At 37.4% G+C, this 26,089-nt stretch overlaps 8 protein-coding genes, 2 long non-coding RNA genes and 1 other non-coding gene across 16 annotated transcripts; 6 read left to right on the top strand and 5 right to left on the bottom strand.

Annotated features, from left to right (window-relative positions):
* On the bottom strand, positions 1–2,513 carry COAB (4-phospho-panto-thenoylcysteine synthetase). Of its 2 annotated transcripts, none has more exons than NM_001332031.1 (10): positions 2,365–2,484; positions 1,851–2,288; positions 1,649–1,766; positions 1,506–1,550; positions 1,320–1,405; positions 1,165–1,217; positions 1,007–1,066; positions 744–845; positions 540–659; positions 1–456 (listed from the first exon to the last, which is right to left on the bottom strand). In NM_001332031.1, exons 2-10 carry the CDS (start codon positions 1,978–1,980, stop codon positions 217–219), a joined length of 954 nt encoding a protein of 317 aa, NP_001321808.1. In that variant the 5' UTR covers positions 1,981–2,288; positions 2,365–2,484; the 3' UTR covers positions 1–216. The 2 variants fall into 2 exon arrangements, with proteins under 2 accessions (NP_001321808.1, NP_563904.2); NM_101107.4 differs by having other exon boundaries at positions 5–456; positions 1,851–1,987; positions 2,289–2,513.
* A 26-nt stretch (positions 2,514–2,539) lies between these two features.
* On the bottom strand, positions 2,540–3,454 carry AT1G12340 (Cornichon family protein; the record flags this gene model as incomplete). Its single annotated transcript, NM_101106.2, has 4 exons — positions 2,540–2,854; positions 2,949–3,071; positions 3,151–3,332; positions 3,407–3,454. 4 exons carry the CDS (start codon positions 3,452–3,454, stop codon positions 2,818–2,820), a joined length of 390 nt encoding a protein of 129 aa, NP_563903.2. The 3' UTR covers positions 2,540–2,817.
* Positions 3,455–4,100: 646 nt separating this feature from the next.
* Positions 4,101–6,430, bottom strand: AT1G12330 (cyclin-dependent kinase-like protein). The gene is made up of 3 exons (NM_101105.5): positions 6,103–6,430; positions 4,624–5,745; positions 4,101–4,543 (listed from the first exon to the last, which is right to left on the bottom strand). Exons 1-3 carry the CDS (start codon positions 6,175–6,177, stop codon positions 4,223–4,225), a joined length of 1,518 nt encoding a protein of 505 aa, NP_172697.2. The 5' UTR covers positions 6,178–6,430; the 3' UTR covers positions 4,101–4,222.
* Positions 6,431–9,069: 2,639 nt separating this feature from the next.
* Positions 9,070–9,379, bottom strand: AT1G04947. Its single transcript, NR_138806.1, has one exon. It is a non-coding gene; the product is annotated as an other RNA (long non-coding RNA).
* A 202-nt stretch (positions 9,380–9,581) lies between these two features.
* Positions 9,582–9,787, top strand: AT1G04943. The gene has a single exon (NR_138805.1). It is a non-coding gene; the product is annotated as an other RNA (long non-coding RNA).
* A 720-nt stretch (positions 9,788–10,507) lies between these two features.
* On the bottom strand, positions 10,508–14,226 carry AT1G12320 (ankyrin repeat/KH domain protein (DUF1442)). Its single transcript, NM_101104.4, has 2 exons — positions 11,367–14,226; positions 10,508–11,219 (listed from the first exon to the last, which is right to left on the bottom strand). The coding sequence occupies exons 1-2, from the start codon at positions 11,424–11,426 to the stop codon at positions 10,641–10,643; spliced, it is 639 nt and encodes a 212-aa protein (NP_172696.1). The 5' UTR covers positions 11,427–14,226; the 3' UTR covers positions 10,508–10,640.
* On the top strand, positions 12,617–14,197 carry AT1G12310 (Calcium-binding EF-hand family protein). Its single transcript, NM_101103.4, has one exon. It carries the CDS (start codon positions 12,904–12,906, stop codon positions 13,348–13,350), a length of 447 nt encoding a protein of 148 aa, NP_172695.1. The 5' UTR covers positions 12,617–12,903; the 3' UTR covers positions 13,351–14,197.
* Positions 14,227–14,602: 376 nt separating the features above from the next.
* On the top strand, positions 14,603–17,840 carry AT1G12300 (Tetratricopeptide repeat (TPR)-like superfamily protein). Its single transcript, NM_101102.3, has one exon. It carries the CDS (start codon positions 14,774–14,776, stop codon positions 16,685–16,687), a length of 1,914 nt encoding a protein of 637 aa, NP_172694.1. The 5' UTR covers positions 14,603–14,773; the 3' UTR covers positions 16,688–17,840.
* A 416-nt stretch (positions 17,841–18,256) lies between these two features.
* Positions 18,257–22,933, top strand: AT1G12290 (Disease resistance protein (CC-NBS-LRR class) family; the record flags this gene model as incomplete). Of its 4 annotated transcripts, NM_001332028.1 has the most annotated exons (5): positions 18,257–18,781; positions 18,892–18,997; positions 19,662–22,491; positions 22,655–22,696; positions 22,779–22,933. In NM_001332028.1, the coding sequence occupies one exon, from the start codon at positions 19,729–19,731 to the stop codon at positions 22,255–22,257; it is 2,529 nt and encodes an 842-aa protein (NP_001318986.1). In that variant the 3' UTR covers positions 22,258–22,491; positions 22,655–22,696; positions 22,779–22,933. The 4 variants fall into 4 exon arrangements, with proteins under 4 accessions (NP_001318986.1, NP_001320959.1, NP_172693.1 ...); NM_001332029.1 differs by lacking the exons at positions 18,257–18,781; positions 22,655–22,696; positions 22,779–22,933 and having other exon boundaries at positions 18,839–18,997; positions 19,674–22,491; NM_101101.5 differs by lacking the exons at positions 18,257–18,781; positions 18,892–18,997; positions 22,655–22,696; positions 22,779–22,933 and having other exon boundaries at positions 19,384–22,491.
* On the top strand, positions 18,551–18,718 carry MIR472. The gene has a single exon (NR_139741.1). It is a non-coding gene; the product is annotated as a microRNA ath-MIR472 precursor (primary transcript).
* SUMM2 (LRR and NB-ARC domains-containing disease resistance protein) lies at positions 22,829–25,975 on the top strand (the record flags this gene model as incomplete). Of its 2 annotated transcripts, NM_001332027.1 has the most annotated exons (3): positions 22,829–22,852; positions 23,331–24,449; positions 24,549–25,975. In NM_001332027.1, the coding sequence occupies exons 2-3, from the start codon at positions 23,405–23,407 to the stop codon at positions 25,973–25,975; spliced, it is 2,472 nt and encodes an 823-aa protein (NP_001322571.1). In that variant the 5' UTR covers positions 22,829–22,852; positions 23,331–23,404. The 2 variants fall into 2 exon arrangements, with proteins under 2 accessions (NP_001322571.1, NP_172692.1); NM_101100.2 differs by lacking the exon at positions 22,829–22,852 and having other exon boundaries at positions 23,190–25,975.
* Positions 25,976–26,089: the final 114 nt, after the last annotated feature.

Genomic DNA, 26,089 nt, shown 5'->3' with positions numbered 1-26,089 from the left:
AAATAGACAAGTTAGTTTCATTTGGTTGTTGAAAAGTTTTCCTAAGTACAAGAAAATGTTTGATTTCTAGGATTCATATATTCCCAACATGTCAAAAACATAAGAAAGTGTGAAAATTATTTGAGTAATTTATGGTCCAAGTCATCACTCATACACAATTACACGTATCCCACATCGAACACTTGGAACTTTTCTTGACGTAGAAGAATTTGGGGATCAAGTGAGAGATTCTTTGATGTATGTTGAATGTCGATCTACGAGGAGACGAATGAGATTATCTTCTACGATAGATTCCGGCTTATTGCTATCACGTCTCACCACAACATTACCGCTACTTGAAACAACCACAACTTCCTCCTTACGCGTTAATAGTTCATTTGCTACAACTGCGTGCACTTTGTATTTTTGTAAAGCCTTTGTAGCTTTCTCTAGCAAAATCTTTGAGTCTGTCTCAAGCTGGATACATAATTCTATTTTAATAATCAAATTATGGACAACTAATACAATAAAGAGAGAGAATGGAGAAGGAGAGAGCTGACCTTGAATGATATGCAGAAAGCCTTTGGAGCCCAATTTGATCTCAAGATTGAAAGCATTTTAGGGACTTGAGCTAGTCTTATGTCCAAAGGACCAGATCCTGATTCTATTTTGTGCTCTGTCTGGTTTCACAAATATATAAGAAGTCAATTTTCAGACGCAAGAATTGTGTAGCCATAATCACAGGGATATGATGAGACTCTTGCCATGCTTAACCATGGCACATAGAAGTCAGATACAGCAGCAGCAAGATAAAACATCGAACATGGACCGACATCTTTCAATATCGTAGCAATCAACCGCAACATCTGTTTGTATTCCAAAGAAAAATAATCTCAGTTGCAGCCCTGTTAAAGAAATCCCACAAGCATTGAGATAAATTCTAATGGTTTCTTAGGCAGTTAAGATTACATTTTATGTGTCAAGACAAAACAATATGACTGAAGTAGCTAGTGTAAGATTTAAGAACCTGGAGATATTCATATATGGTTGAGAATGGGAGTTTAAGCAAGCGACCTTCTGCAACTGCCTGCAATGTTAATTTGCACGGTTACTACACAAAAGACTCGAAAATACATAAAAGTAATCAGCTTTCCGTAAAATAAAACACAGTTGGTCTAAGCATACAGCTTGCTGGTCCATAACAGCCATCTTCACAGCTCCTGAATGTGACCCATGAACTGGAAAAAAAAAATGAACAAAAAACACATAATTTGTTACAATACCAGACTAAAACCCACATAAGTTTGATATGAACTGAGAAAGAGATTGTAATGAAAAACCTTGAATGTTTTTGGCATCTGGAAACTCAAAACATTCAAGGAATGGATCATCAGGAAGATACCGGCAATACGGTTGACAAGTTCCCCTAAAGATGACATAATAGAACCGATATAAAGAAGCATCATTTCACTAAATCTTTAAACTACACACAGCTGAGAAATACAAAACAACATTCAAATTGTTACCTCCTATAGAGAAATATCACAGCATATCCAGCCTTGACGAAATTCCTTTGCAATCCAAATCAAAACCAAAGTTTGTATTCAATAATATATATTTTTACCAGTTCTATAAAGAGTAATTGAAAACAAAAACTATAAAAACTTACTCAGTAGAAGCAGCACCTCTATTTCCAGAGCTGAAATTATCAATGTATCTTACACATCGTTGCTCCAATGGAACTGTAGTTCCACCTGAAGTCACACATACAATCCTCCTCATCCCTCCTGATAAAATAAAAGAAAGAAAAAACCCTCTTTAAGTCATTCAGAAATCAAAATGTTACATATATACACAAATTCTGATCTCACCTTGACACGAAGAATTCAGCTCAATGAACTGATTAAGATTGGCTACGATCTCTTCCTTGTTCTTCAGAGGTGGAGACGATTCGAAAAACGAACTGATTTCATCTTCCACCAATCCAGAGATCGAACTCATTTCAATCCTTTTCGCAAAACAGAATCAGTCACGGAAAATCGAAGAAACAAGGAAGAACGAACAAAAATGGGCTTTTTCAGAGAAGGCTCGGATTTCGCTAATGAACGAACAAAGATGAATGAAAGATTAATCCTTTGTTTCAATTAAAGGACCCCAAATTACTAGATGCAACGATTTAATAACTGGGGTTTCGCTACCTAAACACCACAACATAAACTCGATTCCCAAATCTTAAAGACTTTACGATTACAGACCAAATAAAAATAGGATGGAACCACATCAATTGGGTCTAGAGATCAACCACACACCTGTGAAACCACACGAAGAAGATTGGAGGAATCAATCAAGAGGGTAAGCGATGTTTGACGCAGAGAAAGAAATCACCTTGATAACGACGATTGTCAGTGTGAGAGAAGGATTAGCTTTATAAGATAACCTAATTACCAAACTGAAACAGAAGGTTCGAATCATCTTTTAAGTTCTCGTTTATTACATCACTCTAAAGGGTTTCCCACTTTTAAAAGTCAAAGTTCACATGAATTAACTTTTTTTCTTCTTATATTTGAAAATATTCAGTTTCATTGTTACTGTAACCAGTAGTTTACGAGCTTGATTGCTTGTACAAATAATGATCAAGACATAAGATAAAAAAAAAACAGTTAATCTGAACATGTTTCTAAGAAATAAATAAATACACAAATCTTCCTGCCACTAATCTTACAAACATCACAAAGCAAACACTTTTCCTTGCTTTTTTTCATGTCCACGAGCATGTCGCTGTATCTTTAAGCGTAGTGTCAATAAACCGAAGAAGATGGACCATGTCTTCTTCATTAGTCAGTCCTCGTAATCATCCAGCGCCGAATAAATCATCCTACGAAAAAAAGTTGCAGACAGAAAGTGTTTTAGCTCTCTTGATCTACTTATGGTTAAGCAATAATGGGATTCGAAATATCTTTTCTCGTTACCAGAAGATAGTGAGAAAGAGGTTAAGGACAATGTAAGCAAGCTTGAACAGCCGTTTCTTCTTCTCCCAGTTTAGCAAATTGAAGATCTCGGTGACATCTACTAAGTGTTGTCGCTTCGAGTAACTGAACAACGGAGAAACCGAAAGGATATCAATACCACAACATTTGATTGGAGCAAAAGATTGAGATTAGTTGGACTTACAGATGGAAATTGTAGTAGAGATAGGGGAGACATAAGAGTGTCATGAACCAGTGTCCTGTTAGGAGGTAGAATACGCATAGAACTCCTTGAACAATGAACTCCGGTAAAACCACTGAGTTTATTCTCGACGCAGAGTCGTAAGGGTTGATATAATCAAACTCGAGATCCGCTAAGCAAACAAGCTGCAAATGAAAGAATTCAAATTCAGAAAAGAGAAGTTAGCTTCCTAGAAAATGTCTTCCCAAGCTGTTTATACATGGAAGATTCCGTTTGCTAGCTTATCAGTCTCAGTGACTCCTCTCATTAGAGTCTACACAAACAAAACTAAAGGGTTCACTTCATTATGCCGAAATGGAGCTCATTTATAAAGGAACAACCTGTGCTTAAGGAGGTAAATTCTCAGACCTGACATGAACATCCAACATAAGAACTAACTATGAACCTATAAATGTGTTTTGAGAAGCCAATTCTGTTTTGCGAAAAGGATTTTTTTTTTCCAGTTCATGGGTCATCTGGAAACATTCAAGGTTTTTCATTACAATCTCTTTCTCAGTTCATATCAAACTTATGTGGGTTTTAGTCTGGAAAACTATAAAAACTTACTCAGTAGAAGCAGCACCTCTATTTCCAGAGCTGAAATTATCAATGTATCTTACACATCGTTGTTTCAATCCTTTTCGCAAAACAGAATCAGTCACGGAAAATCGAAGAAACAAGGAAGAACGAACAAAAATGGGCTTTTTCAGAGAAGGCTCGGATTTTGATTAGCAAATTCTATATATTGGGCCTGAGAAACGGCCCATTTTGTTACTACTAATACGCGCGTAAATGTAATCAAATCAAAGATAACGAAACCAACGAGAAAATGCCAATATTTTACTTTAGAACGACTCTTTCATGAATCACTTTGACAACAACAACAACAACAACTAATTCTTAGATATTTCTTTGCAAAAGTCATTAATTAAACAGTTTTAAAATATTCACTTGCAAAAGCCATTGATTTTTTTAATTACAACCTCACAAGACAAGACAAAAACCCACCAATATTTTAAACCTTAAATGAACGTAATTAACCTCCTAATGGGCTACAAATGCTTATTAAACTCTTGTCGTTTTTATTACATTCTTTGACCGTATGGTCTTCTAGTTCTTCCTCATCGCTGCCGCATTGCTTGCAAACCACCTTGCACTTAACCACACTCCCATAGACATAAAACCCGGGCTGAACCATAGCTCTAACCAGACTCTTAAACCGTTCCCCACCGGTTTCCTCCATGTAAATCGGATCAAACCGGTCATCTTTCTCCACACGAAAGATTTGCAACCCCGGGTTCACTGAATTAGCCAAAAGATGAACCAACCAAACACTCTTTGACGCACCAAAGAAAGCCTGCCATAAAAACCGGTTCAATCCAAGTAGTTTTGAAATAAACCATTATTAACCGTTTGGTTGGTTTAACATTTGCTTACCTGTAAAAGCGGTTCAGGCCAGGCACGGTTCCAGCTAAGCATCGAAACGACGTCACTCATCTTCCGGTCACAGAAACGGCTAAACTCCTCCGAGAAATGCTTCGTTCCTCTGCTCAACACCTCATCCCACGTCAGCTCCATCAAGACGTTAAACGAAGCGTAATTGGATTCACAACGATCAATTGGATTCAAAATCCGGGTCGACCCGTTTTTCTGAAACCCAGGAGCTTCGAAATCCTCGAAGAAGGCTCTGCTCAGAATCGCTTCGAGGTAAAAGATCAGACTTTTAGGGTTTTTGGCAAAAGAGTTGATCTTTACATCGAAAGGTTGAAGAAGAAGAGAGAGTCTCTCGTAAACTTTGCCACCGACGGTTCGTAGCTGCGAGGCGAGAGATCTACTTAAAGCTCTGATCGAAGAACGAGATTCCGACACAGAGACGAGAAACTGCTGAATGATCCTGTCGTTGAATCCGTCTTTTCGAATCGGAACACTCTGTTTTTTGTTGCTGCATTCGTCGAGACCTGATTTGAGATTGTGACAGTAAATCTCGAGTTTATTGAGTTTCTTCTCTAGCTCTGCCATGGATGATTTCAACCTAGAAGCTTCTATAACCGCGTCTTCTTTCTTCTTCGTGGCTTGAATCAGTTTATGAGAAAGCTCCGCCACAGCTAACCGCCACTGTTCTTCTCTAGAAGCATCTGCGGCGGAGGATGAGGAAGAGCGCGGTGGAAGCGCCGCCGTTGCAGAGGAAGGTTTGGGGCTTCTCCGTGTGAGAGATTGGAAGATGGATTTGATTATGAGATTGGGGCTAGAGATGAAAGAAGGGTTGTTGTGGCTTTCGAGAGGTACGACGGAGAATTTGTCACGGTGAGAGTGGTGAGGTCGACACTTGTTGCAGGATACGGCACCACCATCGTCTTCGTCGTTGTCGTCATGTCGTTTTCTGGTTTGGGGTTTGCCGTTGTGGTGGAGAGGTGTTAGAGTGTGCTGGTGGTTGTTGTTGCTGTTGGTACGGCGGTGGTGCTGGTGGTTTGGTGTGGCGGAAGAACCACCGTCGCTGCTTGGTGTTGCTCTGTTTTTGTATCTTTCTTCTTGGAGGTCGTCTTCTTCACATTCTAGAATCTGAAAAAACAGAGAGAGAAATGAAAATTATGCTAAATTGAGAGAAAAACAAAACCTTTGGATTTGGAAGAATCTTCAAGTGACATGAATATGAGATTCTAATGGAATCATTGAGATCAAAGGAGAAAACTTTAGAGGAAAAGGTAACAGAACATGCTCCTTTTGCCACTGTTCCTTCATTTTTAAGCAAAAACAAGAAGATTTCGAGCTATAACCTATCAATTCCACTATTTTTGAAAGACAGAAAGAAAAGTTTTTGATTTTGTGACAGAGCAAAGACAAAACAAAAACTAAATTGAGGTATGTGCTGTCTTCTTCCACGGGGAACAAAGAAGAGGGATTAGAGTTTTGACTTACAGGAGTGAAGTGAAGGGATTGGTGAAGAGATGGAACAGGAGATTTGGAAGGAGAAGATGAAGACGAAGGAGCCATTTTTTTTTGTTCTTCCTTCTTTGCTCTCTTTTTTTCTGGTTTGCTTTAATATTTAACTTTAATTTTATGTATACACATATATCATATGATAACATAAATTATTATCAAGTCAATTTGTAAAAAAGAAAAAAAAAAAGAGAATAGTGATGATTATTTTTATTTTGGTTTTATGCCGGTAAACTTTGGTCAAATATTAAAATTTGTTTCCATCTTAGTTCAAGATCAAAACCAAAATGAAGACTATGCTCTTATAGACATGTTTTGTTGTCGTTGCTCTAATAGACACTATCGTTTCAATATTATATATACCATACAAAAAATATTTCTATTATCTGTTTCCAACAAAAATCACCTATTATTCAACAGTATATTCATTTGAAAACAATAGTATATGTTTCGTATAAGCTTGACATAGAAAATTTATCTGTGTAAAACTTGCATGTGTTAGAAAACCGTCAAAACTTTATATTAGCACTACACTTGACACATGGTTTCGATAAAAAAAAAAAAAAAACTTCAAAGAATCCAACTTTTATTGCCGAGACAAATTAGTTACAAATCAATATATAAATAACCAGTTAGTTACTTCAAATAAAAAGATAGACTTCATTTAAAATGGAAGAAAAAATACTTGAATTTGAAATTTCATATATGTTAATTTATAGATTGGAATAATTATATTCAAGACATTCGATTTTTGATTAATTATTAGAAGATAAAAAACAGATAAATTTCATAGTAACTATAGTTTGATCATTCAGCATTTTTTGTTTTGTTTCATTGGCGTAATTTCTTTTCATTCATTTCATTTTTTCGAAATTATTGTACTTGTTAGCTCTGCCTTTTTCCCAGCACTAATTCTAGTGGCACTTTTCATGTTTTTTTGGCCAATACTTTCAATTTTGTTACTCAAATATCTTGATTTACGTGTTCGTGTGTGTATATGACTACGGCAATGATTATAATTTCCTTCGATATAGATGTTAAAGAGGTGTTTTATCGAGTTTCTCTTTTTCTGTTTTCTCACCATCACTTTTGTTCATCTCGTCAGCTTGTGATCATTTCTTCTGAAACAATCAGAGAAGTTTGCTAAAAGCTATACATATTTTACATGTTAGATAGACCCACAAATTTTGTATGTAAATTATATGAGCTCTTAAAGAGAATTATGTAATAAAACAATCATATACTATACGTATAGACTTTTTTTTTAAAACCCTCCTAAGTTTTTTTTACGCAATAAAACCACTCTTTTTGTCTTGCGGATAATATTGGATTTTACATGAAGATCTAAATCATGAGTTTACTCATCCGGTAATTTGATTTTGATATCCATGTCTTGGTGAATATACTTGGAATTATACAAAATACAAACAAAGCTATACGTACACGTAGGTGTATAGTTATGGGTGTAACGACAATCTCATGTCAGAAAATAAGAAGAAGAAGAGATTTCTATTAGCACTTAATTTATTTTTCAATTTTTTTCCTTTTTATCTAAAGTGTACCAAAAAATTGCTTTCAATAAATGCATATTGGGTTGCATATAGATTTGATGCTTGAAGTTTTGGTTTGTATTCTAATTCTGCTACCATTCATATCCCAACATACATTAGCTTATAATAGTCGCAACCGCAAAAAACCAGCTTATAGTGGAAACGACAGAAAATTATTTCAATAATCAAAATTGTGATACCTAATATTTAGCGTCAAATTTGGCAATGATGACCTATAAAGGGATTTTGATTTTTAAAATGAGATCACATACATTTGAAATGTGATAATTTTGTTAGGTTAGAGTTCTGGTTGGTATGAGTAAAGAAAACAGTACATAATTGATTAATTTAGAGAGTAAATATGTTTGCGACAGTAAATAAGATTTAAGAAATGAAAAAAAAAACAATTACTTATACCAGTTTTTCATGACTTTTCAACTGATAATTTTTTATTTTCCATTAAAATTCATCGTTTTCTTACCATACTAATTTAACAGCTTTTGCGATTTTTACTCTGCCGTAAGTTGTACAAATTTTCATCACTTTTACGATTGTCATCCTTGTATGATTGTTTTCATAAATACACACAATAAAGATATGCAGTTCCAGAATTCATGAGAGCTCGTGAGTAACGTAGTAAAACGTAGACATCAAATCGCTAAAAATGAGATATATGAACTTTTGTATTTATTATTTGTTGCTTAGTAATAAATATCCAGTAGGGGGAATTGTCACATTAAATTTTGAGAAGAGCAGCAACAAATGCAAATCCAGCTACCTCATTTATGATATTGGTTGACCCACATTACCAAACAAAAACATCTTTTGGCCTATGGACTTGTTAGATTGGTGTGCCTTATTCATTGGGTCTGTCTTCTCTTTCAGCTCCCCAACTTGAATTCTCATTCTATAATTCATGTGATTGTGGTTTTGAAATGAATTCATAAGCATGAGAATTGAGAAAGGAAGGTGGAAAAGGCATCTTGATTAATGTAGTGTTCAGCATTCTAAGGTGATAGTGTATAACTATAACTATTCGATAAAAAAAAGTTTTTTTACCAAAGATTCATGCGAGATAAAAGTAGTTAAAGAAATTTACATTGCCATAACTATGTAGTGGCAAAAATGAAGGTACTAAAAACATGAATTTATAACACTGAGCCACTGACAACAAAGCACAAACATAATGCTACCACAACATAATTGGACTTTCATTAAATACAAGACATTTGAACAATTTGCTCTCATTTCTTTAAAAAAAGTTTTCAACTCATAGTTTACCGAGAATGATGATCAAAATTAAAGATTCAACAATGGATATATCCATTACATGATCTGAGTTTAATTATCTTTTGAATTTTAATTAGGAAAAAAAAGCCATCTACACACACAAAAAGTGAGAAAACAAGGGGCATGTGATAGTAATAAAATGGGATAACGAGAGGGTAAGATCGTCCTAAAGCTCATGAATATTTGAATGGGTTTTTGGTTTTGGGCTCTGAAAAATGGCTGACTTTGCGTGACATGTCTCTGTTCACCGGTTGGATCATGTGCACGTGACGCCTTCTCACCTCCTTTCTCATTTATTTCTCCTATTTTTCTTCAATCTTTATCAATATTTTGGCCATTTTTATTATTATTTTCTTAAAATTGAGATAATGTTAATGATCGCATAATGGTCAGACCGCTCAGAAACCGGACAGCCCAACACCGCAGGGAACTTCGGTTCACGACAAAACGCAAGCGTCATCTGTTTTTCATAGCCCATGTTTGTATTTTTCTAAACGTACTTCTCACTTTTTTCAGTCATCAACCAAAATTTTGTTTCTTCACTTTTGTGTTGTTTATTAACTTTTTGTGTTTACATTTGAATAACACCAAAAACCATCCAGTAGTAATTTTATGTAGTTGGGCTTTTGGGTTGATTGACTAGTGTTTAGAACATAGAAGCTGAACCCACGAAATAGGACTAAACGAAAGCAATGTTTATCTCTTAACCGGAAATCAAAATCTAGACAAATGAAACCGGGAAACAAACCACTATGTTACCCTAACCGGATATTAACCAAGAATGTTGAGCTTGTTTTCTATCTCTTATCCCTTTGATTTCTCGTGACATTATCGATATCGAAAACCTCAAGTTGGAAAATGGCAGAAAATCCATGATTCGACGTGTGTTTCTCGGTAACATGTAGATAGAATTTTCTTCATTATGATTTTGTTGGAAGGTCTGTTTTCGAAATCAATCTGAAATTCTGGTTGGGGTATGTTTTACGTTACACTATCTCACATTATATGTAGGGGGTGGTGAAATCAGCATATTATATAAACAACATAAATAATCTTGTAACTGCTAATCAAATTTGAAGTTAGAAGCATATGATTTTAGATTCATGATTGATCTGATAGATTATTCCCACTTTGTAGTGGTATTTTTGCATGATGATGTGATGTTTCCGTTCTCCTATTTGAAGTGGAAATGGATCTAACATGATGTATAAAGAAGATAAGCTAATCCACTTATTATAAATTGGCCCGAGTTGGAAATTTTTTCTCCTCGATTGTTATGATAACCTCGTCGGCAACGAACATACCCACCAAATCACTTTAGGTCATTTTCTTAAGCATTTATGTGGGAACCCCAATTACTTTCCTTGTAGATAAAGTCAAGGATATGATTACAAGTCACGGAGAGCACTAATGTAATGGGCTCAAGAACTCATAAACAACTGTTTTTAAGCCCATCACTCTGTAGTGTTCTTCATGCTTCCCAACATGGTAGACAAATAGAAGCAAGTGAATTGCAATGAGAGACGAGCAGAGATAGTAGTTTTGCAACACAAAGATCACATTTATAAGACAAGCATGTTTTCTTCAATAACAATTGCATCTGATGGAATCATCTTATGTACAAACACAACAAATACAAGATCCAATAAACACTTATGACTATTTGTCTCTGACTTTCTAGATACTAAACACATGTTCCTCTCCTGATCTCTGATCAACATGTGTGATCCATCTTCTCTTATTGTTACCACTCTTCCCTGAGTTCCTAGCCGCAACATGAGCTATCTCAATACCTCCGGTGACCGGAAGAGTCACCGTTCTAACAACTTTCCGGTCTCTTAAAACCCTTCTCAAGCTCGAATACCCGTTTCTACAAACCACAACAGCTCCTCTGTTTCCAAACGCAGCGTTTTTCAACGCAGCCGCTGCAAATTCTTTGTTCCGCCAATCCACGACCAAGAAGTCGACTCCTTGTAGCTTCTTCATCGCTTTTCCGGGTTCTTCAGCGACGATAGTCTCTGGAAAGTTCAAGGGAGATGAAGATTCTTGAATAGCTTGGAGATAAGCAGATTCTGATCTTGAGTTTTGTACTATACATATGTGTTTAGCGTTTGCGTGTTTGCTTGCTACGTTTAAACCAATACTTGAAGCTATTGCGTCTCCTTCTGACCAAGTTTCCACGATCAGCTTCACGTTCCATCCCGCCGCCATCGCCGCTATTAGCTCCGCCGCGTCCGGCGTTTCAAGATTCTCACACTGAACAAAAAAGAAAAGAAAAAAATCGTTACAAGAACAAACCATGAATCTTTAACAAAATTAAGATCTGAGTTTTCGAGAACTGGAGAGAAGAAGCGTGTGTTATTATTCCTTCACAACTCACCGGAAAATAAAAAAAAAACTTACCGATTTAACGGTGTCTATATAAGCCTTTGATGCTGTTTCCGGAGACCAAACCAATTTCATTTTCTTCTTCTTCTGCTTCTTCTTCTTGGTCTTCTCAAAGTTTCTCACGTTTCTTGTGTTCTGCTTCTTGTTTGGGTTTTAGCTTAAAGTTTGCTTTTATAGAGAACGTAGACATTAAGAAAAGTCTCGTTTCGTTTTGTATCGATATGGCCCTTGTATATTTGTCTAGTTTTTAGGTTTAGCCCCAATACTATCAACTTTAATCAAGTACCCCCCGATTTAGCTCCTTTGTTTAGAAATTGTTGCTTTAAAATCAGAAAATGGACATAGAGAATGCACTTGTTATGAATTAACGGAGGTAATTAGAGTACTATTATCCTAAATTTTTGTGGTGTAAAGGTTAGATTTTGAAAATGTGTAATATGTGAGAGTGATAGGTAAATTTTCTAAAAGATTTACTATGTTTTGTTCTTTCTTTCTGTTTTTTAAAGATAAGGTTTCTAGATAGTCGACTTTGACACTATTCCAGACGAATTTGACGTGTGTAGGCTAACGAGATTTAAACTATAATTAGTCTAAAACGATTTATCAACTGTTTATTCGTTAATAGTAGTTAAGTTTAGAAAATTTTCATTTAGTTGGTACAATAAAAAACACTATTCAGACCCAATTTCAATGACTTTAGTATCATGTGATAACTAAAACCAAGTGGATATAATAGATAATGTCTCATTGATCGTTGATAAGGAGTGTCTGGATACTTTTTTTTCCATCTAGGGATAATGGAGATAGTCATAGATAATGGCATAAATTTCAAACAAGTGAATCATATTTCAAAGCAAACCCAAAAGAAAGATATAAAGTATAGAAGAACTCAAACATGTGAAAAATCATCCAAGTGGAAGGTTACCTTTTAAATCACATGATGATATCATTTGCTATATACATTGATAGTGACCAATGCATTTAAACAATTGTCTTTGTACCCCATAGATCCAATTATGTGGGACAAATCAAACCTTTTTATAATTCCTATGTCACTTTGAAAACGACTCTATCGGTTGTGGCTTAAAGAAATATTAGGTCATGTTTATTCTTTTTATCCCACTTTCTCAAACTTAATGATTTGTTGTATAGTGGAATCATTTTAAGCAATTTCATTTGCCAATACAAATATTAAAATGCAAACCCACTCAAATTATCCTACTAATATTTGATTCTTTTTTTTAATTTGTAACTAGCAAACATATCAAAACTTTATAGGCGAAAGACATTCATTTCAAAAATAAGATCCTAAACTTTAAATTTCCACTAATATGATTGGTTAGACTTTGTTCATCTTTTAAGATTTCAAGAGATAAATGGGCCAGAAATAGTTGGGCCTTGAATATTAGATAAAACGACGCCATATCAACACCTCTCTCGTTAAAAGTTACAAACGCGACTCTCTGATCCTAAATTTCGTTGTACAGAGAAGAAGCAAAAGAGAGAAACATCTGACCCGGAATCTGACCTGAAAACCCGGAAGAATCGAAAAATGGGGAAAGATGGTCTGAGCGACGATCAGGTCTCGTCGATGAAGGAAGCCTTCATGCTCTTCGACACCGATGGCGACGGCAAAATCGCACCGTCAGAGCTCGGGATCCTCATGCGATCTCTCGGCGGAAACCCGACCCAAGCCCAGCTGAAATCCATAATCGCATCCGAGAATCTCTCTTCACCGTTTGATTTCAACAGATTCCTCGATCTCATGGCGAAACATCTGAAGACGGAACCTTTCGATCGCCAGCTCCGTGACGCATTCAAAGTGCTCGATAAGGAAGGTACCGGGTTCGTTGCTGTGGCGGATCTGAGGCATATTCTGACCAGTATCGGAGAGAAGCTGGAGCCTAATGAGTTCGATGAGTGGATCAAGGAGGTGGATGTTGGATCCGATGGAAAGATCCGGTATGAAGATTTCATAGCAAGGATGGTTGCTAAGTGAGATCTAATCTTTTATGTTTTGAAAGTTGAAATTTTTAAGAAGAGATTCTTTGTGTTTTTTTCACTTGTTTGTTTGATTTCGAGCGAATCCTAGCTAGGGTTTGTTTTATCATTGTGGAATTTGCTTACTAACTTTGTCTTCTTCATGTTTGTTTTCATTTTTAATGGAAATGTTGTCTGTGTGATTCCTCTTATCTTATCTAATCTCTAAGAATGTCAAGGTTTGTCTTTTATGCCTTTGTAATTCGTTGGATTGGGGTCAAGGAATCTCATTGATTCCCAATGTGGTAACTTTTCGCTCTTTCGATCTTGAAATGTTTGATTTCGATATCTAGCATTGAATTCTTTTAATAAGCCTTTTTGTTTGTTTAAGACTTGGTTTAATGTTCTTCATGTTATAGTAGTCTTCTTGAATGAGATACTATCTTCTTGTTTCATAACCTTATCCTGGCACGATCTGTGACAAGGACTGTGTTTTGTTGGTATGTGAAGTGGAAAGTAAAAAGATTGCGAAATGATTTAAAGATCTTTTGTTGCTCTCAAGCTTGTGCTGTTCAATATCGTGTTGTTATGTTGCTGTTGGATGTTGTTTGTCTTTCAGGGCGGCATGTTGTACCTAGATAACATGGTTTAAGGTAATAAAGCTTATGATGGCTCATCAGAACAAAGTTTTGAAAAAGCTTATGGCACTGACATTGTAGTTCATGTTCTCGAAACGGTAGTTTTTGACTCGGTTTTGGTTCTTGTTATGGTATAGTTTTCTTGTGTAGATGGTTATGCGAAAATGAAATTTCAATCTGATGCAAGTTTCAAAGTTTGATTAGATACATGCATTCTCTATATGTTCCTGTTACTTCTTACTAATACATGATTTGTGTGAAGATCAAAGCTCTCAAAATAATATTTCCGTTAATGAATACCACATGTAAATGATAAGAAGTATTGTAGTGGTGAAAAGAAAAGAGCATATAAATATACGCATTAGAATGATACCCAAAATGTTCGGTTCACTACACTATGAATCTGTTAACATACAATGTCCGGTTTAGACCGATTAAACAAAAACACGAGTGAATAAAAACAAGCTCTCTCTAATCCCGAGTTACTGGACTCTCCCTATTTGCAAGTAAATTGAGACGTGGCAGTATTTGGATCGCTAGATCAAAACGTAGGAGGGTGCCAAAGGCCATTGATGCATTCCACCGAGCAACTTAAAAGATAAAAATCTTTCCGTATTTTATAGTAAGATACAAAAAAAACCAATTCCGGCATAATTTGAATTGAACCGGTTTATTTGGTACGTTTCGGGTGTTGTTTCTTTTGTCTCTAAGCTCCGTCCGTCGTGTGCCATGGCTGTTTTGTAGGGTTTGCAATTTACACACAGAGTGAGAGTGAGAGTTTGAAAAGGAACGATTCAGCTTGAGATGGTGAAGTTGATGATACGGAGATTGAGTTCTCAAGTTTCGAAATTTGTTCAGCCTCGTCTCCTGGAGACAGGTACTCTGAGAATTGCTTTGATTAATTGCCCAAATGAGCTATCTTTTTGCTGCGAACGCGGCTTCTCTGCTTTCAGCGATAGAAATCTGTCTTATAGAGAGAGATTGAGAAGTGGGCTTGTCGATATTAAGGCAGATGATGCTATTGATCTGTTCCGAGACATGATTCACTCTCGTCCTCTTCCCACTGTTATAGATTTCAGTAGATTGTTTAGTGCCATTGCCAAAACGAAACAGTATGATCTTGTGTTAGCTCTCTGCAAGCAAATGGAATTAAAGGGAATCGCGCATAACCTCTACACTCTGAGTATTATGATTAATTGCTTTTGTCGATGTCGTAAACTCTGTTTGGCTTTTTCTGCTATGGGGAAGATCATTAAACTTGGGTATGAGCCTAACACTATCACATTTTCAACTTTAATCAACGGATTATGTCTCGAGGGTAGAGTTTCCGAAGCTCTGGAATTAGTTGATCGAATGGTTGAAATGGGACATAAACCCGATCTCATAACTATTAACACTCTGGTCAATGGACTTTGTCTCAGCGGTAAAGAGGCTGAAGCAATGCTTTTGATAGATAAAATGGTGGAATATGGCTGTCAACCCAATGCAGTTACCTACGGACCGGTTTTAAATGTAATGTGTAAGTCCGGCCAAACTGCCCTTGCCATGGAGTTGCTCAGAAAGATGGAAGAAAGAAATATCAAGCTCGATGCAGTCAAATACAGTATCATCATTGATGGTCTTTGCAAACACGGGAGCCTCGACAATGCATTCAACCTTTTCAATGAAATGGAAATGAAAGGGATCACAACAAATATTATTACCTACAACATTCTCATTGGCGGCTTTTGTAATGCTGGTAGATGGGATGATGGTGCCAAGTTATTGAGGGATATGATCAAGAGGAAAATCAACCCCAACGTTGTCACATTCAGTGTTTTGATTGATAGTTTTGTGAAAGAGGGAAAGCTTCGAGAGGCCGAAGAACTGCACAAGGAGATGATACATCGAGGCATAGCTCCTGATACTATCACATACACTTCTTTGATAGATGGGTTTTGCAAGGAGAACCACCTAGATAAGGCCAACCAGATGGTGGATCTGATGGTTAGCAAAGGATGCGATCCTAATATCAGGACGTTTAATATCCTCATAAATGGATATTGTAAGGCTAATCGAATTGACGATGGTTTGGAACTCTTCCGCAAAATGTCTTTGAGAGGAGTGGTTGCAGATACAGTTACTTATAACACTCTTATCCAAGGATTTTGTGAATTGGGAAAACTTAATGTTGCCAAAGAACTCTTCCAAGAGATGGTTTCTCGTAAAGTTCCTCCTAATATTGTGACCTACAAAATTTTGCTGGATGGGTTGTGTGACAATGGGGAATCAGAAAAAGCGTTGGAAATATTTGAAAAAATAGAGAAGAGTAAGATGGAGCTTGATATTGGTATCTATAACATCATCATTCACGGGATGTGCAATGCTAGTAAGGTGGATGATGCTTGGGATTTATTCTGTAGCCTCCCCCTCAAAGGAGTGAAGCCCGGTGTCAAAACATACAATATAATGATTGGGGGACTGTGTAAGAAAGGCCCATTGTCTGAAGCGGAACTGTTGTTTAGAAAAATGGAAGAGGATGGGCATGCGCCAGATGGTTGGACATACAACATACTCATCAGGGCACATCTTGGAGATGGTGATGCAACCAAATCAGTTAAACTTATTGAAGAACTGAAGAGGTGCGGGTTCTCAGTTGATGCTTCCACTATAAAGATGGTTATCGATATGTTATCGGATGGTAGATTGAAGAAAAGCTTTTTGGATATGCTTTCTTAGAATGTTTGATCTTAATCAACCAGAGATAAAGCTAACTATTTCTCTAAGTATCACAACTGTAGCAAATCTACTAGCTTTTGGAACCAACCTGAAAAACCTTCAGACTCTTGGAACTGGAAGTGTCTCTTAAGGTTGCGTTGTTTAGCAGAAAACTTTGTCAGGTGTAAGATTGGAGATGGAAAGACTGCTAGTTTCTGGTTTGATAACTGGACTCCTTTTGGTCCCCTAATCAAGTTCATTGGAACAGATGGCCCCTGTAGTTGAGAGCCCCTTTGAATGCTAAGGTAGCTGATTTATATAACTCAGTTGGTTGGACTCTAGCGGCTCCTAGAACTGGTTTGGCGTGTGACCTTCTTATCTACCTCTCTACTATAGCGTTGCCTACTGACTCTGACGAGTTGGATGCGTATGATTGGGTGGTGGAGGACAAGTTATGCAATGGGTTCTCCTCAGCTAAGACGTGGGAATTCTCAGACCAAGGTCGGATGTGGTTAGCTGGGCAAGCACAGTGTGGTTTAAAGGTGCAATTCCCAAACATGTCGCTTCATATGTGGGCAACAAATCTTGATCGCCTTCCCACTAAAGCTAGGCTTGCTTCTTGGACATTGAGGACAGAGACCACTTGTTTTTGACTTGCGAATATGCGTGTTATATCTGGTATACTGTTAGTGTGAGATTGGAGCTCCCTCCCATCAACTTTGTTGTGTGGAACGACCTCATGGCATGGACTCTTCAAAAGAACAAGCGTTCACCGCCAACAACTCTACGTAAGCTCATTGCTCAATCTGTTATCTATGCCATTTGGAAACAGAGAAATAATTTGCATCACAATCATGAGTATATTCTTCCATCGGTGATATTCAAGACCATTGACAGAGAGATTAAAAATTCCATTACTGCAAGAAGACTGAAGAAGCGTTTCAGGCGGCTTATGACTCTTTGGTTGCACTAAAATGGGCTCAACCCAGACTGATCTATATTGCTTGCTTGTTTTAAAACTTTTTGCCAAATCAATTTTCAAGGTTCAAACCCATGTAAATCTATCTTTTCATTTATATGATATTTGCAGTTTAGCAAAAAAAAACTATTTCTCGACTAGTGTATGATGTATTTGGTCCTATTATTCGAATCTTTGTTCGCATCTAACCTGTTGACGTAGTCTGTGTTGAGGAGCCCCCATGAACCCAATATACATATTGTTCTGTTTTTCTATCTCTTCTAGTAGTTTTCTTAAATGCCTGAATATTTGTTGTTATTGCTAGACCGCAAACGCAAAGTGCAATTTTATTTGGAGTGAGAGAATATGCCAAAATGTGCTATATGGGCTATATTCTTTTGTGAAGAAGAAATGGGCTATCTGTTGAAATGGGTTCTCTGACAGGCCCTTTTTCTTTATGGGCCCAAAGAGATGGCGGCACCGCGTGGAAGATCATGTCTGAGCTGAGCTCGACAAACGGACAACGGACCATTACATAGATTCTTCTCGCAGAGGTTCTTCCGTTTTTTTTTTTTTTCTCATTTGGCTATTCAATAGCTTAATTTTTGATTAAAGTTAACCTTCTTTTGGATCGATTGTGTGTGTTGTCGAAACTTGATAGGGTTTAGTGAAGAAAAGACTGAAACTTTAATCAAATTTGTTATTTTTTGTTCTAATGATTCAAGATCTGGTTCTCTATTCTAATGATTTACTTAACTCAAATTAGCTTATGCTGTGTTGTTAGTCTGTGAATCTCTTTATCTCTATTAGTGCAGTGATGCGTGTTTGTTTCTCTGTCTCAGTATCATTTGAGCATCAAGTTTTGTCAATGATTATGCGCCAAAGGGGAGTCATATTCTCATCAAAGATGGATTCGGGATTACGCCTCTGTATGTATGTATGGTCGAAGTAGGCAAAATCTCACCTTTCTAGCAGATCAACAATGAATTTTGTGGAATAGATGTTGGATTTGTAAGGTTTTGGTGTTTGCAAGTGTTGAGATGCGCAAGATTTGAGTAAGATTTTTCCTACTCCGCCCATACCATACATACACCTAATCCTGAGTCCATCTCTGATGGGTTACTACTGGAGTCCAAAACTAATAAAGCCTCTGCTTTGTAAGGCTAGTCGCTAGACTTTCAGTTACTTACTTAATCTGAAGACTACTCATTAGTCTGAAATGTTTTTGGATTACATGTTGCATTGCTTGAATGCGTGTTTTGTGCAGAGGGAGATCAATCTTGCTGTTCTTAAGCCACCATACGGTTGGGTTTCATGCTTCAGTTCTTGGTTGGGAAAGCCATGACTCTCGTGTTCCAAAGCCATTAGTTCAGGTACTCATTTCAAAGATTCTGCATCGACCTTATGTTCTATGTATTCATGTAAGAAACTCCAGTTTAGAAGTTGTCTAGCTGTCGTTTTTGCTCTAGATCATTTTAAGAAAGAGTTAGCATTATAGGTGAAGGGTTATCTTGATGCTTTTGTGGTGGCTGAGCCAGTTCCAGTAATTTTTTAAGACAAAGTTAACTAATCTGCTATGGTGAGTTTTGTGTGATTAACAGAGCTAGGTGTTTTTTGTTAATGGTATGATTTTACGAATAAACTTGTTTGTTTATATGCCTTTGAAAAGGACGGAGTTTTATTAGGCGTAAAAATGAAATGAAGATTTTTTTCGTAGGCAACTTCCCCATATTATATAGTAGAAATGAAAGTGACATTGCTACTGTAGTATTCTTTAAATTTGCTATATTACATATAAATGTGATGCTACCATGCATAATGACGATACAAAAAGAAGACTTTGACCCATTCAAACAATTTTTTCCAGCAAATTTCTTTTCTTCCACATAATCTTTTCACATCCAATTGACTAAATTTCAGTTCAAGATTAAGCTTCCTCGTTGCATTTGTGAATCTGTCTTTGTGTGTCAAGTGCAAGATGGGTGGTTGTGTCTCTGTCCAAGTATCATGCGATCAATTGTTGAACCATCTAGGTAGATGCTTTTGCAGAAAACTTTATTATATTCAAAATATAAAGGAGAATCTCACTTCTTTGGAGGAAGCCATGGAAGATCTCAAGGCATTGAGAGATGATCTGCTACGTAAGGTGCAGACAGCAGAAGAAGGAGGTCTACAAAGGCTTCATCAAATCAAGGTATGGCTTAAGAGAGTCAAGACTATCGAATCCCAATTCAATGATCTAGATAGTAGTAGAACTGTTGAACTTCAAAGGTTGTGTTGTTGTGGTGTTGGCTCGAGAAACTTAAGATTGAGCTATGACTATGGAAGAAGGGTCTTCTTGATGTTGAATATAGTTGAAGACTTAAAATCTAAAGGGATTTTTGAAGAGGTGGCTCATCCAGCTACGAGAGCTGTGGGGGAGGAAAGGCCTCTACAACCAACGATTGTTGGTCAGGAAACAATTTTAGAAAAGGCATGGGACCACCTCATGGATGATGGAACTAAGATTATGGGTCTCTATGGCATGGGTGGAGTAGGAAAAACAACCCTTCTCACTCAGATCAACAATAGGTTTTGTGACACCGATGATGGCGTTGAAATTGTCATTTGGGTTGTGGTATCTGGTGATCTACAAATCCACAAGATACAAAAAGAGATTGGCGAAAAAATAGGATTTATAGGCGTGGAATGGAACCAGAAAAGTGAAAACCAAAAGGCAGTCGATATACTCAATTTTCTAAGCAAAAAGAGATTTGTGTTGCTTTTGGATGACATATGGAAGAGGGTGGAACTAACTGAGATTGGAATCCCGAATCCAACAAGTGAAAACGGATGCAAAATAGCATTCACCACTCGCTGTCAAAGTGTTTGTGCGAGCATGGGAGTTCATGATCCGATGGAAGTCCGGTGTTTAGGTGCAGATGATGCGTGGGATTTGTTCAAGAAAAAAGTTGGAGATATCACATTAAGCAGCCACCCTGACATTCCCGAAATCGCAAGAAAAGTTGCTCAAGCATGTTGTGGTTTGCCGCTAGCGCTAAACGTCATTGGAGAGACAATGGCATGTAAGAAGACAACGCAAGAATGGGATCGTGCAGTAGATGTCTCAACAACATATGCTGCAAATTTTGGTGCTGTAAAGGAGAGGATTCTTCCTATTTTGAAGTACAGCTATGATAATCTGGAAAGTGAGAGTGTTAAAACTTGTTTCCTATATTGCTCTCTGTTTCCCGAAGATGATTTAATAGAAAAAGAGAGGCTGATAGATTATTGGATATGCGAGGGATTCATTGATGGAGATGAAAATAAAAAAGGAGCGGTGGGTGAAGGCTATGAGATACTCGGTACTCTTGTTTGTGCCTCTTTGTTGGTGGAGGGAGGAAAGTTCAACAATAAGTCATATGTGAAAATGCATGATGTGGTACGTGAGATGGCCCTGTGGATAGCATCTGACCTAAGGAAGCATAAAGATAATTGTATTGTTCGAGCCGGTTTTAGGTTAAACGAAATACCAAAGGTCAAGGATTGGAAAGTTGTGAGTAGGATGTCACTGGTGAATAACAGGATTAAAGAGATACATGGCAGTCCTGAGTGTCCTAAACTTACAACTTTGTTCCTGCAGGATAACCGCCATCTGGTAAATATCTCCGGGGAATTCTTCAGGTCTATGCCAAGGCTAGTTGTTTTGGATCTATCATGGAATGTCAATCTCAGTGGGTTACCGGATCAAATATCAGAGTTGGTTTCATTACGATATCTTGACTTGTCATATTCGAGCATAGGGAGATTGCCAGTTGGTTTATTAAAGTTGAAAAAGCTGATGCATCTGAATCTAGAGTCAATGTTGTGCCTTGAGAGTGTTTCAGGGATTGATCATTTGTCGAATCTGAAGACGGTGAGGCTACTAAATTTAAGAATGTGGCTAACTATAAGCTTACTGGAGGAGCTGGAACGTTTGGAGAATTTAGAAGTTCTAACCATAGAGATCATATCAAGTTCAGCATTGGAACAACTGTTATGCTCTCACAGGTTGGTGAGATGTCTTCAAAAGGTATCTGTTAAATACCTCGACGAAGAATCAGTCAGAATATTGACTTTGCCATCTATAGGTGATCTCCGGGAAGTCTTCATAGGGGGATGTGGAATGCGGGATATAATTATAGAAAGGAACACAAGTCTGACAAGCCCATGCTTTCCAAATCTATCCAAAGTTTTGATAACTGGTTGCAATGGTCTTAAGGATTTGACGTGGTTGTTGTTTGCTCCTAACCTCACTCATCTCAATGTTTGGAACTCACGCCAAATAGAAGAAATAATAAGCCAAGAGAAAGCTTCCACAGCTGATATTGTTCCTTTTCGGAAACTAGAATATCTGCACTTGTGGGATTTACCTGAACTGAAGAGCATATATTGGAATCCTTTGCCTTTTCCATGTCTGAATCAGATCAATGTACAAAATAAGTGTCGAAAGCTGACAAAGCTTCCATTGGATTCTCAAAGTTGCATTGTGGCGGGTGAAGAACTTGTCATACAATATGGAGATGAAGAATGGAAGGAAAGGGTCGAGTGGGAGGACAAAGCCACAAGACTCCGTTTCTTACCGTCATGCAAGTTGGTTTTGTGTAATCGATAAATGAAAGCAGGTGTGAATAAATTTCTGATAAAACTTGTATGGTCTCAACGGTCATGTTGTTATGCTGCCTCATTATCATTCCTTTCCTTTTTCTACTCTTTTTGCAAGAACTTTCTACTTCCTCTACCACTCTCTTGTTTTGTTATGTTTTGGAGTGTTCTTTAGATTGTATTTGTATGACCTTCATCTCCCTGTGCATCAAACAACTGAATCTTCTTTTCCTCTCATTTCTCAAACTTGTTATAGGAAGTTTATCGTGTAATTTCGTGTGTGAAATGTTATTGGATTTTTATGTTGGATTGCTTGAATGTAAGGTTTGAGTTGTTTCTAGCGGAGGTTAAGCAATATACTCACCATAAGATGGAATTCATGGTTTGGTTCTTGGTCAGGATAGCAGATGCATAGCCATAACTATCGTGTTTCAGTTCCGTTAGATCAGGTACTCAATTCAAAGACCAAAATTTCAAATTCTACATCAGACTTATTTGCATGTATTCATGTGAAAGGAGATGTTTTATCAGGTTCTTGTGCTGCTTGGGAATTTCCAAAGTGAAGTTGATATAGGAGCACAAATGGAGTTGCCATGGAGGTTGAGGTAATTTGTAGCTCGAATGCATCTGATCATGCAGTTAGTATAGATAATCTGTGGATATTTTGCAATATTCGTAGGGAAAAGGAACCAAAAATCCATCAAGTTGTAAGTGTTTAGCAAATATCTACAAGACTTCATCTTTTGTGCTTTCTCTTAAATGTATCCGATTTTTTTTTGCATTTGAAAGTTCTACAATATTATTAGAGTAGTGGGAAATGTCATAATCGTGGAAAAGTATAAATATTTTCAATAATGCATACAGTAATCATTGATTCCCTTTGTGTGGTTGAAATTCTATTCTATACATCTTTAAATTCGATATAGTAATCATTTATTCCCTATCTCTTCTTTTCATCATTTTGAATAATTGTCACTCACTCAATTTGGTTTCTTGTTTTGCTCTCTAGATCTCTCTTTTCTCTCTTCTTTCCATCTCCAGCAATGGGAGCTTGTTTAACACTCTCGTTCTCTTGTGATGAAGTTGTGAATCAAATCTCTCAAGGTTTATGCATCAACGTGGGTTATATTTGCGAGCTCTCCAAGAATGTAGTGGCTATGAAGAAAGACATGGAAGTGCTGAAGAAAAAGCGAGATGATGTGAAAAGAAGGGTAGATATAGAAGAGTTCACAAGGCGTCGTGAAAGGCTTTCTCAAGTCCAAGGATGGCTTACGAATGTCTCGACCGTCGAGAATAAATTCAATGAACTGCTTACCACTAATGACGCTGAGCTTCAAAGGTTGTGTCTCTTTGGATTTTGCTCTAAAAATGTGAAAATGAGCTATCTTTATGGGAAAAGGGTTGTCCTGATGTTGAAGGAGATTGAGAGTCTTAGTTCTCAAGGAGATTTTGATACTGTGACTTTAGCCACTCCAATAGCTAGGATTGAAGAGATGCCTATTCAACCTACAATCGTAGGTCAGGAAACAATGCTCGAAAGGGTATGGACCCGTCTCACAGAAGACGGAGACGAGATTGTGGGTCTTTATGGCATGGGTGGAGTAGGCAAAACCACCCTTCTCACACGAATCAACAACAAGTTTTCTGAAAAATGTAGCGGGTTTGGGGTTGTGATATGGGTGGTGGTGTCTAAGAGTCCAGATATCCATAGGATTCAAGGAGACATCGGGAAGAGACTAGACCTTGGAGGCGAAGAGTGGGATAATGTAAATGAAAACCAGAGAGCCCTTGACATATACAATGTCCTTGGGAAACAAAAATTTGTGTTGTTGTTGGATGATATATGGGAGAAAGTGAATTTAGAAGTGCTTGGAGTCCCTTATCCAAGCAGACAAAATGGATGCAAAGTAGTATTCACCACTCGTTCTAGAGATGTTTGTGGGCGTATGCGGGTTGATGACCCGATGGAAGTCAGTTGCCTAGAACCCAACGAAGCCTGGGAATTGTTCCAAATGAAAGTTGGAGAAAACACATTGAAAGGCCATCCAGACATTCCTGAACTTGCAAGAAAAGTTGCTGGAAAATGTTGTGGCCTACCATTGGCACTTAATGTCATTGGCGAGACCATGGCATGCAAAAGGATGGTACAAGAATGGCGTAACGCAATTGACGTTTTGAGCTCATATGCTGCAGAATTCCCTGGTATGGAACAAATTCTTCCTATTCTAAAGTATAGCTATGATAATTTAAACAAGGAGCAGGTGAAACCATGTTTCCTATATTGCTCTCTGTTTCCTGAAGATTATCGTATGGAAAAAGAGAGGTTGATAGACTATTGGATATGTGAGGGATTCATAGATGAAAATGAAAGTAGAGAAAGAGCATTAAGCCAAGGTTATGAGATCATTGGTATCCTTGTCCGAGCATGTTTGTTGTTGGAGGAAGCTATCAATAAAGAACAAGTTAAAATGCATGATGTGGTTCGGGAGATGGCTCTATGGATTGCATCTGATCTTGGGGAACATAAAGAAAGATGTATTGTGCAAGTCGGTGTTGGATTACGTGAGGTACCGAAAGTCAAGAACTGGAGTTCTGTGAGAAGGATGTCGCTGATGGAAAATGAGATTGAAATTTTATCTGGCAGTCCCGAATGCCTGGAACTTACAACTCTGTTCCTTCAGAAAAATGATTCATTGCTACATATCTCGGATGAATTCTTCCGGTGTATCCCAATGCTAGTTGTTTTGGATCTATCAGGGAATTCAAGTCTCCGGAAATTGCCTAACCAAATATCAAAGTTAGTCTCCTTGCGTTATCTTGACTTGTCGTGGACATACATTAAGCGGCTACCTGTCGGTCTACAAGAGTTGAAAAAGCTCAGATATTTGAGATTGGATTACATGAAGAGACTTAAGAGTATTTCAGGGATATCAAATATATCAAGTTTGAGGAAATTGCAACTTTTACAGTCTAAAATGTCGCTAGACATGAGCTTAGTGGAGGAGTTGCAGCTATTAGAACATTTAGAAGTTCTAAACATAAGTATCAAGTCAAGCTTGGTAGTGGAGAAGTTGTTAAATGCTCCCAGGTTGGTGAAATGTCTTCAAATCTTAGTACTTAGAGGAGTTCAGGAAGAATCATCCGGAGTATTGACTTTGCCAGATATGGATAATCTCAATAAAGTCATCATAAGGAAGTGTGGAATGTGTGAGATAAAGATAGAGAGGAAAACTTTATCATTATCATCGAACAGAAGTCCCAAAACTCAATTCCTCCATAACCTCTCCACTGTGCATATAAGTAGCTGTGATGGTCTGAAGGATTTGACGTGGTTGTTGTTCGCTCCTAACCTCACTAGTCTCGAGGTTCTGGACTCGGAACTAGTAGAAGGAATAATAAACCAAGAGAAAGCTATGACTATGAGTGGTATCATTCCTTTCCAGAAACTAGAGAGTCTACGCCTACACAATCTAGCGATGTTGAGGAGCATCTACTGGCAACCTCTGTCTTTTCCATGTCTGAAGACAATTCACATAACGAAGTGTCCTGAGCTGAGAAAGCTTCCATTGGATTCTGAAATTGCCATAAGGGATGAAGAACTTGTCATTAAGTACCAAGAGGAAGAATGGCTTGAAAGGGTTGAATGGGACAACGAAGCCACAAGACTCCGTTTCTTACCTTTTTTCAAGTTCTTTGGACCTGAATGGCAAGTTAGTTATGTGCGGTAGCAATTTGTAGAGCTGAAGCAATGAAATGATTCAAATTTTGTGAATGACAAAGTCGTTGTGTATTTAGCCATTTGCTCTCTTATGCTCCAAATGGTATAGAGATGTAAAGCAACA

The sequence above is a fragment of the Arabidopsis thaliana genome (assembly GCF_000001735.4).
Source record: "Arabidopsis thaliana chromosome 1 sequence".
Classification (NCBI taxonomy): domain Eukaryota; kingdom Viridiplantae; phylum Streptophyta; class Magnoliopsida; order Brassicales; family Brassicaceae; genus Arabidopsis; species Arabidopsis thaliana.
The sequence above is the reverse complement of the archived record's forward strand: the minus strand, read 5'-3'. Positions and strand labels throughout refer to the sequence as shown.